Here is a 16,022-nt window from a genome sequence, read left to right on the forward strand (position 1 = left end):
GGAGGAGGTGGTGGTGTGAAAAAGTTTCCTGTGAACCTTGCAGAGGGGGCAGAGCTGTGAACAGCTACACTTGTTGTGGTTTAAATTTCCATCCGTCGTGGTGGTGTGGCTACACAGCAGTTTTGCCATCCAGCCCTTGTCATTTGCTGTGTATAAAAAGAAGAGTTGATCAGCAGACGTTCACAGATCACAGATCACAGATCAAAGAATGGACACCAGCTCAATCATCCTCGCCTGCATCCTGGTGACATGTTCAGGTGCTGTGTTTCACCTTCTCCTTGGTCATTGCTGTGTTCAGTGCAGTGTGTGTATCTAACATTTGATTTTTGTGCCTTCACAGTGTGGACAGTCCATGGGAGAAGCTTGGAGATCAACATCGACGATGAGCAGGAAGATGTGGAGATCTCCGTGGAGGCCGGCAAGGTAACGTGAGCTCTATTTAAGATTTGAGACTGCACTATATCTATATAATACTATAACATGTCTTTTGCATTAAAGCAAAAGTTTAATGCACTGCAACAGCTGATTGAAAGCTACAGTTACGTTTACTGGTTCATATGTATACATATATGTATATATATGAGTGTATATAACAACGTATACCTATACATATTCTGACACACACTGTAAATTACTAGTTTGTTCCTGTTTTACAATATATTTACAGATATTTCCACGTAAGATTACATTAATGTTATGCTTCTTTATGCCAACTTATTGTATCTGCACATATTTTTACGTACCATTTTTAATTGCATTTTCCATAAGACAATGTCATAACTGAAAATGAACAGATACTAGCAGTCGTTTAATAAAGTTTTACCTTTCAAACTTAACATATTTCTTTCATATTCACATGTAATTTGTACATAAAACGTGATGATGAAGAAATGATGTATGTGAAAATTACACATTGCACATATATTTACACATTACACAGAATCGCATGGTTAAGTTGATTTTACGTGGTTTATAGAGGTAATAAGTTGTATTTGTACAAACACAAAAGCAATTTACCGTACTTTACTGAATAAAGACAATTTAAAATGTATTATTTTACAAAAACGTGCCTAAATAGCGTAATTTTACAGAAAGCTATCTGTAATCTTACAGATATTGGGAGTAATTTAAGTTTATTTTTTTTTACCATTTTTATGGTATTGCATTAGTGATATTGGCAAGAGACACTGTGAAAATGGAGTTTTACTTCAAACCACTCTTCAAATTACACATCTGGATAGATACTACAGATACTTCAGTACAGAGTTTAAAAGTCAAGGCCAATCATGTGGTAATTATTTCATTGTCAACTGCACCGTAATTCATTATCATGGAATAGAACTGCATTCTGTCAAAAACAATGCACAAAACAAGTTTCTAAACTGCTTTCAAACTTACATCATGTGTCTCTTTATGACGCTTGTAGCTTCCAGGTCTATGCTGGGCGTGTAAGTGGACTTTAAACAAGGTGAAGAAAGTCGTCGGACCCAACGCCACCTCGGAGGTAAAACAAAAACAACAACACTTTTATATCTGGAGTATCTTGGAAGGAGCATGAATAATAATGTTGTTGCGTTTTTTTCATTTTTACAGACTGTGAAATCCAAATTACTTACCGTCTGCAATGAAATCGGCCTCCTCAAACCCGTGTGCCGCAAATTTGTGAAAAGCCACCTGGGAGAATTAATCGAGGAGCTCACGACCACCGATGACGTGAGGACCATCTGTGTGAACGTCAAAGCCTGCAAGTGGGTTTTACAGCCAAGATAATAGGAAAAAGTATTTTTAAAGTCCAGTTTTCAAGGGAAAAACACAAGTACAGGACAAGTTTTTATACAGTATTATGTTTAGGAAATTTATACCCAACCTCTTATAAATTGGGAGGGAAAAAAAGCTACTTTAAAACAAAACACACAATGTTGTTGAGACCTTGTCCTACCATTGCTCGTGGAAAATGATGCATTATATAATATTATTAACATTCTCATTCTGTCCCTGTTATTTCTTTCAGCTAATAATTCTATTCTGATGTTTTTTTCTTTCAGGCGAAAGGAGTTGGCTGACCTGGTCGTTCGTCCTACTTGTGAAATGTCACCGAAGGAAATTGAGATCATATTCTAAGAGGGTTAAAAAAAAAAAGGGTGAACAGCATGTGATGATGTGACAATAATTAAAGCTTTATCTACAAAGATCACCCTCATTTCTCTGCGTCACTTTCTGTTGTAAATGTATTATTTTAAATTAACGATGTCACGCTGAAACAGATAAGACGCATTTTCCCTTAAAAGATCAGGAAGACAAAAGCACTTTATTATCTTTTTTTAATCATAAAGTCATACAGTAATATAAATGGGTCAAGCACAAAGACGTTAAATAAAGTGTACACACAAAACATACAATCAATTCACATTTACCATCTATGCATGTACATGACGTGCATCACTGTTTTGTCCACCCGTAAACAACCTTTAATACACAAAAGTGTCTTTTGTAAAATCACTTTTTGATTTCACACGGCTCAAGGTAAAGTGTCAAGATTTTCCTCTTCCTCCCTCCTCACGAGGAAGAGGAGGAGGCCGCAGCAGAGAGCAGGCACTTGGCCTTTCGGTCAATGACGTGTCCGTGCGACCGACCGTTGTCCCAGCTCTGCTTCAAAGCCTCCCTGTCCAGTTTGTTGAGTCCCTGCGAGCAGAGACGGAGGTCTTTGACCAGCTCTGACAAACCGTCCAGACCTGCGCTGTCCCACGGGCCCCACACCTGACAACCTGAGAACAAAGCCACAGGCGGAACTGTTCATACGTGATCATTTATATATATATATATATATATATATACACATTTATATATATACACATTTATATATATATATATAACACATGTATTAGCAGTTCATCATTAAAAAGCAACATATGGAGTTTTAACAATCCAACTTTATTTATAAAGCACTTTAAAGACAACACAAATGTGCTTTTAACAGGACTTAAAAACAGGAAGTGAGTCTAACTCTAAAACTCTTAAGTTACACTTTTTACATTAAATGTAAAAAGTGTAACTTGTGATGTGTCACCAAAAGGCAAACATAGATTTCTAGGATTTATTTGATCAACACACAAACTAAGACTTAAGAGCACAGTGCATACCTTGAAGGTTCAGAAGCGTCAGAGGCCGAGAAGCCTCCCTGAGAGAGTGCAGGACGCTGTGAAGTCCAGCCGACGTGACTGACGGGTTTCCTGACAAGTTTAAACTCAGCAGAGATGGACATGCAGGGAGGCACCTGGAGGAGAATAGAATAGAATAGAAAGAAATAACGATGTTCTCGAATGTCTTTTTTTCTCCACAAACGAAAAATATTCACATTTAAGAAGCTAAAACAATCAGAAATCTTGTTTTAATCATGAAAAAAGCTAATTAATAATCCATTAATCGATAAATAGTTTCAGCTCTATTTCAGACCAAACAACCCCGAACTTAAAAATCCTGAAAACTTGTGTTAATCTCATGCAGGAAGTACTGCAGAACTAATCTGATTTTAATTAACTGATTCTAACGAATCACTTACACTGAAAACAACTGCTTTACAAGTCACTCGTTTGTGTGACGTGTAAAAACGGCACAGTTTCATGCAGCCGTGCTGCGATGACTCCGCCCATGTTGAGCAGGTAATATGCTGTAATGGAAACACAACCTAACTGTGTAGAGTCGAGCCATGACTTTACCATGTAGTGGGAAAAAGGCATAAATGACACATTAGACAAGAAAAAAAACAACACACCTGGACAAGGTGGCTACGCTGTTGTCCGTTAGACCGTTTGCTGCCAGACTCAGGTGGGTCAGTGAACAGTCGTCCTGCAAAGTCAACATAATCCCCAACAATCCTCAATGTAAACCATAGTTATAAAATGTACACAGTGTGTGTGTGTGTGTGTGTGTGTGTGTGTGTGTGTGTGTGTGTGTGTGTGTGTGTGTGTGTACCTGGGCCAGGGCTTTGGTGAGGTGTTCAAGCGCCGGGACGTCAGCAGAACCCCTGCGGACGGCAGAGAGGTCCAAGTGTGTGAGGCAGTGGAGAGGGAGAGTCTTCAACACCAGCTCAAAGCCAGTGGAGCCCAGTGCATTGTGGGCTAAACACACTGATTTGAGGTGGCCTGTCCCTTTAACAGCAAAAGTTAAAAAAGATTCACTGAATTAATTACTTAATTTGTGCATGAATAAAACCATTATTATACCATGAAGAAAATGATTTTTGTACTCCGTTTAAAGGGCTGATTCACCCATTTTTAAAAGAATAAACTTCAAATAATTGTGATTTTTGTTTAATTCACATTCTATTACAGCGTTGGCATTTATTTTCTTTGAGGGAAGTGCCTTTGATGGGTTTTTTTGGTCAATGTATTTTATTTTTTTAAATCCCATCTTCCTCTTGTCGTCGTGGGATTGTGACTTGTATCTCAGAGCAGCCGAACACATTTATTTCTGTAAATCAGTAAAAAAGAAAACAGTATATTCTTTGGGTGAAGCGGCCCTTTAACATCATTATAACAGCTTTAGTGACGCCAGTGTCTCAAAATAACAGTTTGAGCCACTCATTGATGAAATACAGGATTTTTTAGTGGATGTAATATATCAGAGGTGTCATAAACACACAATTTTAAATGAATTTCTCCGTTTTTGGTATTAATAGATCATATATGGGCTTTTATTGTGACATAATCATTCCATATCAAAACGAGTACTTTTACTTTAAAATTATGCAAAATATCACCATGAATGTGTCAATTGTGATATCACCGACTGGAATATTGTGTTTTCTATGAAGCTCTTGCTAAGTTTTCTTGTCACTTACACACCACCGTTTATAATCAACAAACCAAAATACACAGCCAGACAGAGACAACAGGACATCAATTAACAGCATATAAATAACAGAATAAAAACATGGACATTGCACCAGCCCTGAAACTTGTACTGCGTCCATAAACGTCAAAGAATATTAAAAATAAACACAACACACTCTTGTTACCTATCAGTGCGCCGGCCAGCAGCAGGCGATGCTGCTGCAGGAATCGGGCGGTGAGTCCACAGGCCTGCAGAGACAGCTTGGCCAACAGGGGACAGCAGGACAGCAGGCAGGACAGAGACTCTGAGACGCCGTCGCCCAGAGGGTTCATGCTGAGGTCGAGCTCCTCCAGGCTCTGCAGGAGGAGAAGCAACACGACACAAACATGTCTATTAAAAATATTCTATTCTATATTACATTCAATGTGCATTTCTCGGATGCAATGGTAAAATGTGAGATTTCAGGGAAGGACAAATGTGGTTTTCACACCAGCTGCGATGTGAACCGTCTCACTTCAGCTGCAATTATGAGATGTGTGGAAAAAATGAGTCTTCAAGTAACTGGCGAGTGACAAGAAGTGGCAACAATAGCTACGACTGCAGAATGAACCTAGATATCTCCGCATGTCTAAAGCCTGACGTACACAAAACTGTTCTAGACGACTCAGTTTCCTCGTCTCCTCCTCTCAAAGTCGTGAAATTCATACTGTCTGACAGACTTTTGGACATGCCTGCTTTAGAGTTTCTGCATACTGCACATTTAAAACAGTTTAATGTGTCACATATAAGAGGAGCCAAGCGAGGACAGCAGGGGAAATAAACAATAATTATCCATCTTTACCGGAAACGCAGGGTGGCTCTGTCCCTTCAAAGAATCCACTGCCTTCCCCAGCCCCTCCCCCGTGATGTGATTGGAGGAAATGTCCAGCAGGCGCAGCCGCGGCATCGTGACGACCGTGGCGACCAGGTCGGGGAGAAGGCCGTCGCCGAGGCGGTTGCCGGAGAGCTTGAGCTCGGTGAGGCTGGCCTGAAGCTTCAGGGCGCGCAGCAGCGGGTTGAGGGAGGACGGCAGCAAACTGAGGCCGCACACCGACACCGAGGAGCTGCCGTCCTGCACCTCACACAGCCGTGACACACGCTTGTTCTCATCTGCGGAGACACAATTGACGTCATAGATTAATCTGTTGATTAATTTATCAATTAATCGTTTGGTCCATAAAATGTCAGAAAGTGTTATAAACCGTTGAAATGACGATGTTCTCAAATGTCTTGTGTTGTCCACAAACCAAAATGATTCAGTTTTAATGATTTCTTTGTTTATGTGGAGCAAAGAAATTAAGAAAAATATTTAAGAAGCTAAAACAATCAGAAATCTTGTTTTAATCATGAAAAAAAAGCATATTCCCTCAGTAGAAGGCTCTACATTTCATTGAGGTTTACCCCCATTTTTGTTTATTAAGTTCTTGTTCTTAAGTTAATATATTAAAAAATAAAAAATAAATTAATGTGTGTAATACCGTGTATATTATTGGATGGGTGCGATACTTTACCGTGAGCTACAATACAATTGTACATCTGCAGTTGGCTAAAGTTAGCTTTGTATTATCACTGTATGGACCTGAAAATCATAATAAAACCAAAAATAATGAAAAAAAAGCAGATTAACTGAAAAAAAAAACGATTAATGGATTATCAAAATAGTTGACTTGATAGTTGCTGAATTGTCTCAGCTCCAAATAAGATATACATTAAGTGTTGTTGCTCACCCACTGCCAGGCTGTGACAGGCCTTCTTGTATCGCTCAGGAAGCGGAGGAAGATCCCAGGAGCAAACCTCAGCCAAAACCTGCAACAAACCATTCTCATTTTAAAAAAAAACAAAAAAACACACAGATACGAGAGGCAAAGGATTTCTGTCCTCGGACCCCCGGCCTCACCTCCTCGTTGGTGTGCAGGACGGCCAGCAGCAGGTCCTGCGGGCAGAGGAGAGCGCCTTCCTTCTGCAGCGAGAGGCGAGGCAGGAGGCCACACTTCTGATAGTAACGCTGAGCCGCCTGCTCGCACAGCCACGACACGGTGCACGGGTCTGACGCACTGAAACACAGAGGAATGGATGAGCATATACAGTGTATACAGTTTTATTTGTGAGTTTCCCTCCTCAACCACGAGGGAGTTGTATTTAATATATTATATTTTTGCCTGAGATGCCTCAGGACTAAAGAACCTGGTCATTCAATTCCAATATTTGTTAAAGAATTTCTAAATCACTGCTGCTGCTGCTGCTGCAACGAAGTACAAAGCTCATCCAGTGGCAGCAGAATATTTAAGAAAAAAAACAGTGACTATGACATAAATCGTTTCATTAAAAAACAAACCTTTGTGGAACTGGAATGAGGAAAACGTCCTCCTGAACTCTGACCCGCATTCTGATTGGTGGAGGCAGCGACGCTGACACGGGGGCGGCCAAGGTTTGAGAAGGAGGCTGAAATATAGGACTTAAAAGTTAAAAAAGAAAACATACACACATGAAAAACACATCATTTCATTCAAGTCACTCGGAGAAAATTTGCAATTAATTTGACAAACTTCAATGTCGTTAATTCAACAGCCTCAGAAGTTCAACGACAAGTTATGGCAGAGATGTTGTATCTAACTGCAATGATTTAAACTACTTGTATCTAATAATGTAGAATATCCCTCCTGAGGAAAAACCATTCAAAACTGAGATAAAAACGCAGATTTGGAACATTACAGCGTGCAGCGTGACTAAAAACCCAGTCCATAACGTTGGCAGCAGTGTCTTAAAATGGCACCGCGTCGTCTCAATCAGTTACAGCCACATTAATAATCACGATCTAAAATTACTCAGGAGTGAACACAGACTGCTGACAAATGATGTTCCAGTTATGGCCTCTGGTCCTGCTGAAAAATTAATAACCGTGTCAGTGGAGTCAGTGCTGTCCTGAATCTGTCCAATCTTTAACTCTTTAGGAGTTCAATTTCCACGATTTTTGAGCATGCTTTACACACTCTGCTTTCGGAACTCGGATTAAATTGATAGAGTGATCAGACCTGCATGTGTACGCGAGGATGAGGATGAGGATGAGGATGATGAGGATGAGAATTAAGAGGAGGCGTCGCCGGTCTCATGTCATCGTCATCATCTGTGACGTTGGGACTGTGTGACCTGTTGACCTCTCGCCTGCCTAACCTCACCATCCCGGGCATCTGAGTCATCTTGACCTGGTGAGGCTTCAGGGAGCCGTTCTTTTTCAGAGAGTGACTCCTGCTGGAGGAGGAGGGAACTGCGAGACCTTAAAGAAAAAGGAAAAACAATTAGGGTAAAGTTAGAACATACACTACCTTTCAAAAGTTTGGGGTCACTTAGAAATGTCCTTATTTTTTGGGGGAAAAGCACTTTTTTTCAATGAATATAACATTAAATTAATCATAAATACACTCTTTACATTGTTAATGTGGTAAACGACTATTCTAGCTGCAAACATCTGGTTTTTAATGGAATATGTACATAGGTGTATAGAGGCCCATTTCTCTCCAGTGTTCTAATGGTACATTGTGTTTGCTAATCGTGTTAGAAGGTTATTGGATGTTTAGAAAACCCTTGAAAACCCTTGTGCAATGATGTTAGCACAGCTGAAAACAGTTTTGCTGGTTCTTTGACGAAAGGGCAAAATTATTATTTTTGAATAAAAATCATTTCTTATCTCGTCAATGTCTTGACTATATTTTCTGTTCATTTTGCAACCCTTTTGATGAATAAAAGTGTGACTTTTAATGGAAAAAAAAGTGACCTTAAACTTTTGAACAGTAGTGTAAATGTGAATGATAATATGATATAATATTATAGAAAAACAGACCTCTGCAGGTTGTATCAGAGTTTACGATTCTGCTTTGACTCCTGGCTCCGTGCCCTTCCATCCCATTCTGCTCAGCCTGAAGCCTCCTCTTCTTCTTGGGCTGAACTTCCCCTAAATCATCCTCCAGCCAGTCGTCGGCCAGAAACTCCTCCTCGGGAACCAGAGCCGACTTGCTGCTGCAGGACACGGCAGGTGTGCTGGAGAACATGGGCTGCGACAAACCCTGGAGGAGTGTTTTGGAGCTGCCCAGGCCTCGGATGGCACTGTGGTACTCGTCTCGTGCAAAGACAGAGGGCACAGGGTCTTCTCTGGGGTCGTAGCTCGTTTCTTTGTTTGGTGGAACTTCCTTTTGACTCGGGTCTGATGGGAAACTGTGTCTAGGCCGGACTGGACGCAGAGGACTGACAGGGCCGTCAGAGTCACTGTCCTCTGAGCAGCTGTTGTTATTCTGAGGAAGAGAACATAGAAATAATGCACCAAAATACTTGTAAGAAGATGCGTTTATCCAAATAGGAAGTATTCATCAGTCCATACCCCGTACAGAATGGCAGCCTCTGTTCCCCTGGTTCGATGACACCGTGTGAAACCACTGCTCTGCCGCCGTTTAGGGCTAGCCGGCAGCGTGTTCGCTTCAGAGCTTCTGCTCGGTTGAGGCCAGTCTTGACTGGAGGACATCAGTGGCTCCGAGTGCTCTGCATCAAACAGCTGGCTGTCCTGCAGGGCATCAAAAGGCTTGGCTGGAGCCGGAGCGGCAGCCACTGAAATAGACACAGAGAACAAGGGGAAAAACAAGCATTTAAGAGGATATTATAAAGAAAAATGGGGGGAAAAAAACATGACGAGATCATGGAAAACGCCTCGCCTCACCTCCGCCTGCCAGTGCTTTCCTCATTAACTTCTCAGTAATGACACACTCCTTTTTGGCCTCGTGGTCCAGCTCTCTGTTGTACGTCCTTTGCCACTGACGCAGCGTGTCCATCGCCGTCTCACCCTAAGACGCAAACACAAACACTATTTGTGTTTGCTATTTGTGAGGGGATTTATTGCTACGAGGTGATTTCTAGACTTCACTTGCAACTAGGGGTGGGGGAAAAACATTGATTCGTCGATGCATCGCGATTCAGACGTGGACGATTCTGAAGGTCATTAGCGCTGCAACTAACAATTATTTTCGGAATTGTTTGGTCCATAATATGTCAGAAAATTAAGTTTTAATGATTTCTTTGTTAGGTGGAGCAAAGAAACGAAGAAAATATTCACATTTAAGAAGCTAAAACAATCAGAAAATGTGTTTTAATAATTAAAAAAGCTTCAAACCGATTAATTGATTATTAAAATAGTTGACGATTAATTTAGTAATCCATTAATGGATTGACTGTTTGAGTAAAAGATCAGGGGAATTTCTGCTCTCAGATAGCACACAAAAAAAAGTAATTCAAATTGGCTTTGATGAAGATATTCATACAAAAGCAGGGATGTCTGTGTATGAGCAGCAACAGGTGAATATTCTGTTAAAAAACAACAACACAGAACTACACACAAACACACCTTGGAGTTGCGCAGCGTAACAGAAGCTCCTCGCTCCACCAGGAGCCTCGCAACCTGAAAATTGCCACAGGCGAGGGCATCGTGAAGAGGAGTCACTCCGTCACATAAGGGACCGCCGGGGTCGTTGATGTTAGCGCCGCGCTCAAGCAGCACGGCTACTACCTCTGCACAAGAGAGAAAAGATACGAAACATTTAATTTTTACCATAAAAAAGAACTAGTATAGAGCACGAAATAAGCTTCAAATTTCCAAACCAGTACAGTTAATCCTAAAATCAGTTACCATGGTGACCATGGTTGCAGGCCTCATGCAAGGGAGTCCAGCCGCAGTAGTCCCTGGGATTCACTGGGTGACCCTGACATACACAAAAAAATCATTATCCCACATCGTTTTGACATTTCTTATTCATGAACCCACTTTTAAGCTCCAGGTGCAAGAGATTTGCTGAAAGTACTGTGCATCGTCTATTTTCATGACTCACCTGCTCCACCAGATACTGGACTTGCTTCAGGTTTCCATCGATGCACGCTCTGTGCAGCGATGTCTCGCCCTTCTCGTTCCTCTTTTTCCACTGACGCAAGGAGGAAACGTAAATAGGTCAAAGGGTTCAAATAAAACAGCGATAATCGAGGACGTAGAGTTTGTACGTGTGCAAAGTAACAACTGACCCGTCCAGCCTTTCTCCGTCCTGACACCATTTTGTCATAACCCTCCAAATCGTCATCTGGAAACCACGTAAAGAGACAAACATTAGTTTATAAAAGGTTCAAAAGGTTTTGTGTTTCCCATTAAAAGTCACACTTTAACTCATCAAAAGAGTTGCAGAATGAATAGAGAATGTAGTCAAGACATTTTATTCAAAATAATAATTTTTGCCCTTTCGTCAAAGAACCAGCAAAACTGTTTTCAGCTGTGCATAATTGCACAAGGGTTTTCTAATCATCCAATAGCCCCTAAAAAGTGCTTTTCCTTCAAAAAATAAGGACATTTCGAAGTGACCCCAAACTTTTGAACGGTAGTGTAGGTCGGTGCTGAAACTCTAGACAGAACACGGCCTACCCGAGTCGGAGAGGACGACGTCACTGTCATCCATTGGTTCACTGTTGTCCATCTCCTCCTCTTCATCTTCCTCACCATCGCTCCCGTCCGGACGCCAGCCTTCTGCAGCACAGAGCTCCTGCAGCCTCGCCTCAGTGTCGTCAGCATCCGACGCTCCGTTCCGTCTCTGGGACGCCAGCCACAGCCTCAACACGCGTTTCTGTGCAAGGGAAAGAGAGGAAGAGCTCAAACAATTGATACCTTTAGGAAATAAATACATGTACAGCTTTTATTATAGATTTGACTTCACCTGGAGTCGAGCCTGTCCTGACTTCTGAGCGCAGCGGAAAGCCGTGCTGTAGCTGTCGTTTATATCCTCGCAGGCACTGCCGCTTTCATCCTGAGACACTGCAATGTTTATCCATGTGCTGCACTCCTGACAGATGTAAGGACACCCACTGGATCAATGAATGATTCAATGTATAACAAGGCCGATCAGTGACATTATTATTCTCGTATTAAAAATTATTTTTAAGGAAGTTAAGTTGTTACAAGCCAATAAAACGAAAACAAGAAATTCTATCCTGTTGTTTTAGCACCAAAGCACTGCACATGCATGCATGCATTAAAGAGCATAAATTAGGAAATTAGAAAATGTGAAAAGGTGCTCATATTTACTGTGGGTCAAATTAAAAACTTAAAGTTGGGGTGGGAGACAACAAAGAAATCATTAAAACTGAACCATTATGGTTTGTGGACCAAAAAAAAGACATTCAAGAACATCATCATTTCCAGGTTTGACAAACACTGATCAGCGTTTTCTGACACTTTACGAACCAAACAAGTTTTTCCAGGATCTTTAAGCACAATAACCAGATTCCAAGTCGTACTTTCTTATTTAAAGACACAGTAATGCTGGGTGAAAATGAAGGTTGGTCACTTCCTCATACCTCAGAGGAGTTGCCCTGTCTTAAGGCCAGCTCTTGTCTGTAGTGATCCACTGCCTTGCCGTGTTGCCTCAGGTCCGTGTACGTGGCAGCCAGAGACACGTGGATCACTGCCAGCTCCCGCGCAGGCTTCCCCAGAGCCTCGGCGCCCTTTAGCTGCACCAGAATGACATTAATTCAACGCTCTAACAATCAACATTGACAGTAATATAATGTTAACATGTGTCTGATGGATGTAGATCTTTTAACGTCTCTCACTTGTGCTTGATAGGCGTCCAGAGCTTTGCTGTAGCAGCCAACTTTGCAGTAGAGGTCCCCGAGCTGCTCTGCCAGCTCCACACTCTGATGGGCGCTGAGTTTTTTGCCCTGATCTTCCCCCAGCTCTTCCTCTAATTTACAGCCCTTGTCCGCTGTAAGAGGAATTAAATCACGAATCGTTAACTCAAGTACCATTAAAACACACTGTATCATCAACACGATTTTCGATGCATCACCATATTTGAAAACTTTCTTCACTGCCTGTCGGTCAAGCGGCTGCTGGGAACCCAGCAGGACGGCTTTCTTCAGAGATCGTCTGGCTGCGACAAAATCACCCAGAGAGAGCTGCACCTGTGGAGTCACAAACTCACACTTACTGTGTGTACACAAAGTGTACAGGGTGACAGAGAAGATGAAAGAGGAGAGTTGGTTGAGTTCATACCTTGCCGATGCAGTGAAAGCACTCGCTCTCGCCAAATTTGTCTTTAATCTTCCGGGCACACTCTTTGGCCTGTTCCAGGCAGCGCACAGAGTTCGAGCGCTGACCGTTACGGAAGTAGATGTTGCCCAGGTTGAAGTTTGCGCGGTAGAGATCCTCCAGCAGCTGGCTCTTCCTTCACAGGATTAAAAACAGATTCATGATGAGCACTTTATGTTTACCATTTTAAACAGGTACAGTGAAATCCTCTCTCGAGTGTGATTTCAGGATTATCAAGTCTTTTTAACTGATCCAGTTTGGCATTGTTCGGTTTAATTCTTGTATCTCTTCCAGTGACGGCACTCATAGTATTGGCTCACTTGGAACCTCGCCTGAGCAGCTACTGAAAAAAGTACCAGTTACTGTCGCTAATGGAAAAGCAAAATAACCGTGCCGTGCAGTGTCGAGTCGCGCTAGTGGAAAACACACACCATTGGACATATAAACGTATAGTTTATGGTCTTCATACTCAGCGATAAAGACACTCCTTCGGATGAACTCGCTGCAGCGTTTGGGCTCCCCCAGGTGATCACAGACCAGGCCGAGGTTAAGGAACAGGCGAGCCTTCATCTCGTTAATGTCTCGCTGCGCCACCGTCCCTTGAGTTAAGACAGGTAAAAAAAACGTTATTAATATATATTTTTTTTAACCTGTGAAGAAAGAACACTCTCCCTGTAAACACACACCTTCTAGACGATCGTCTACGACAGACAGGCTCTTTCTGAACGCATCCTCTGCCTTCTCTAAACTGCTCCTCGACTGGTCCGATTCATAACGGAAGAGGTAGGTTCGACCGATTGTGGCCAGCGCCCTTTGCTCCTCTGCGTAATCTCGAACAGAACGAGCCAAGTCCAGGTGGCACTTCTGGTGCTGAAAAGACAAACACACGGAGAAAAAAATATAATGAGCTTCCTAAATACTCATGAGGTGCTGCATTCCCTACAGGTACCGATGTAAAAGGGCCATAAAGTACACCAGTTGACTTACTTTCAACGCAGCCTCGATGTTTCCCATCTCTGCGTAGCATTCGCCTATCTTACGATGGGCCACAGCTCTTCCGATCACATCGTTCAGCACCTCAGACAGCGCCAACTCCTGCTGATGTTCTCTGATGGCAGCCTCATAATCACCTGAGAAACAGGAAGCTCAGACTGAACATCGTGGCTAAACAAGCAGTTACATTAAAGTTTGTCATTAAAAGTCGTCAGTTTCCTCAGCAGGTGTTCTTTGGGTGTCACAGTAAAGGAAACACTTGTGAGATTTGTTAAGATGTGTAAATATCAGTACATGCGTCAGTGGTGAAGAGTGTATGAAGATGGCACGGAGCAAAAATTAAAGCCTTTCAGGCTTGCATAAAAAAAAAGAAAAAGAAGAGTATCAGTGAGATGAGTACACATGCACTTAGGATTGTTTACATCTCATCCTGTATGACATAAATCTTTGGAATGATGCAGCTGCAGGATCTAAACTTCTATCACATCATAGTACATTTGCCCATCAATATAACAGTACAATTCAATCAGACCTCTAATTATTTGAATATCAAGCCCCAATATTTACATTACAAACTCACTCATGTCTCATATAAGTCCCACAAGAAAAACGAACACTGGACTGGTCGCATGAATCGAGCATGTATGTGTGCTTGTGTGTTGTTGCTGTGTCTGTGTAAACATAAATATCATCATCATGGACACTAACAAAGAAGCACGTACCACTTCTGGACAGCAGCTCTCCGAGCTGATTGCAGATGTTCGCCTCCTCTTTCAAGTTGCTGCTGCTCTGCGCTTTGCTCTTCGCCTTCTGCAGCTCTGTAGGAAGTGATCACCACACGCTTAATACTTATTTGACTGTGTTTAAGTCAAACCTTTGTCGGTACAAACGCGGCCTGCAGTAAACAAACAAACAAACGAACAAACAAACAGTACTTACGCTTTATCTCGCGCGAGGAACTCATCTTGATTGGGCTCCGCGGAGGCGTCGCTCTTAGCTAGCGCTTTGACAGACGAATACTTAACACACGAGCTTGAAAGTGACACAGTTAACCGCCTTCTTCACTTCATTTTCACTCGTACAACTTGTTGTCTTCACTTGATCGCGTCCAGTCTTCGCAAAACCCCGCCATTACTCGTGAACCAATGCCTTCCCTGAATCGAGCGGTTGTCTATGTTGCCCTCAGTGAAGGCTCTAAGGCAGAACTTCCGCTTTTATCTATGAGCATTTAAGAGGTCGTTTATGGTCCCGTCTTACTACGGCCACTGACCACATGCTGTAAAACTAATACTTCAACACATTTTAGGAAACGACTACGTGACAGATACTCCCAATAATAATGACATTTACGTGTCTCGCCTGACAGACTTACACCCGGGTTAAAAATACTATTCGTATGAGCGAGACCGTTCATTGGCTAATAATACTGTCAGTCCAAAACCACGGAAGTACCAGTACAAGTACTGGTCTAAAAATGTACTCAAGTAAGGTAGAAAAAAAAAAAAAAAAGTAGCTTGTTTAATGTATACTAATAATAATCAAGTGTAAAAGTTACTTTCTTGTGTCGTGCAAAAAGTGTTTGTGGACACAAATCTCACATTAATTGTTTTTTAATTAAAGTCAACGCTTTACAAATTACACTGCTGACAAAATCAAATATGTAAACACATAAACCTGATTTAAGATGAATTTGGAAAAGAAGAGAGAATAGAGGTAAGACCGGATAAGCATGTGCTTCATCTTGTTCCTTGTTGAACAATACTTTTTGTTTGTTGCGTTGTTATTTTGTTTTTTTATTATTATGATATTCTAAACTAACATTAATTCAATCAATACCACTTAAAGAAAGAATCATTCACAATAAGCCAGTGTTGTGTCAAAACAAACATATCACCTAAAATGGCCGATCACATCTAAAGTGAAGGATGTAAATAATCAAACAATGCTAATACAGCTGTCAAAACCTAAGAGAAAATCTGTCATTTTGTTAGGATACTTGCATTCCATGCTCCTTTCCATTGATATGTTTCAAAAAACATTATTTTATGGA

At 41.6% G+C, this 16,022-nt stretch overlaps 2 protein-coding genes across 2 annotated transcripts; one reads left to right on the forward strand and one right to left on the reverse strand.

Moving 5' to 3' along the window:
- Positions 1-208: 208 nt before the first annotated feature.
- nkl.4 (NK-lysin tandem duplicate 4) lies at positions 209-2,121 on the forward strand (the record flags this gene model as incomplete). Its single annotated transcript, XM_083906632.1, has 5 exons — positions 209-257; positions 341-423; positions 1,427-1,504; positions 1,594-1,748; positions 2,046-2,121. The coding sequence occupies 5 exons, from the start codon at positions 209-211 to the stop codon at positions 2,119-2,121; spliced, it is 441 nt and encodes a 146-aa protein (XP_083762758.1).
- A 435-nt stretch (positions 2,122-2,556) lies between these two features.
- tonsl (tonsoku-like, DNA repair protein) lies at positions 2,557-14,936 on the reverse strand (the record flags this gene model as incomplete). The annotated part of the gene is made up of 28 exons (XM_083906643.1): positions 2,557-2,765; positions 3,141-3,274; positions 3,773-3,846; positions 3,973-4,148; positions 5,018-5,189; positions 5,675-5,982; positions 6,600-6,678; positions 6,770-6,926; positions 7,208-7,314; positions 7,917-8,146; positions 8,711-9,158; positions 9,245-9,468; positions 9,578-9,701; positions 10,259-10,422; positions 10,541-10,613; positions 10,740-10,829; positions 10,927-10,982; positions 11,318-11,516; positions 11,607-11,732; positions 12,247-12,399; positions 12,502-12,653; positions 12,738-12,852; positions 12,944-13,115; positions 13,449-13,578; positions 13,666-13,849; positions 13,967-14,109; positions 14,695-14,790; positions 14,912-14,936. The coding sequence occupies 28 exons, from the start codon at positions 14,934-14,936 to the stop codon at positions 2,557-2,559; spliced, it is 4,320 nt and encodes a 1,439-aa protein (XP_083762769.1).
- Positions 14,937-16,022: the final 1,086 nt, after the last annotated feature.

This window comes from Microchirus variegatus, assembly GCF_963457635.1.
Source record: "Microchirus variegatus genome assembly, chromosome: 2".
NCBI lineage: Eukaryota > Metazoa > Chordata > Actinopteri > Pleuronectiformes > Soleidae > Microchirus > Microchirus variegatus.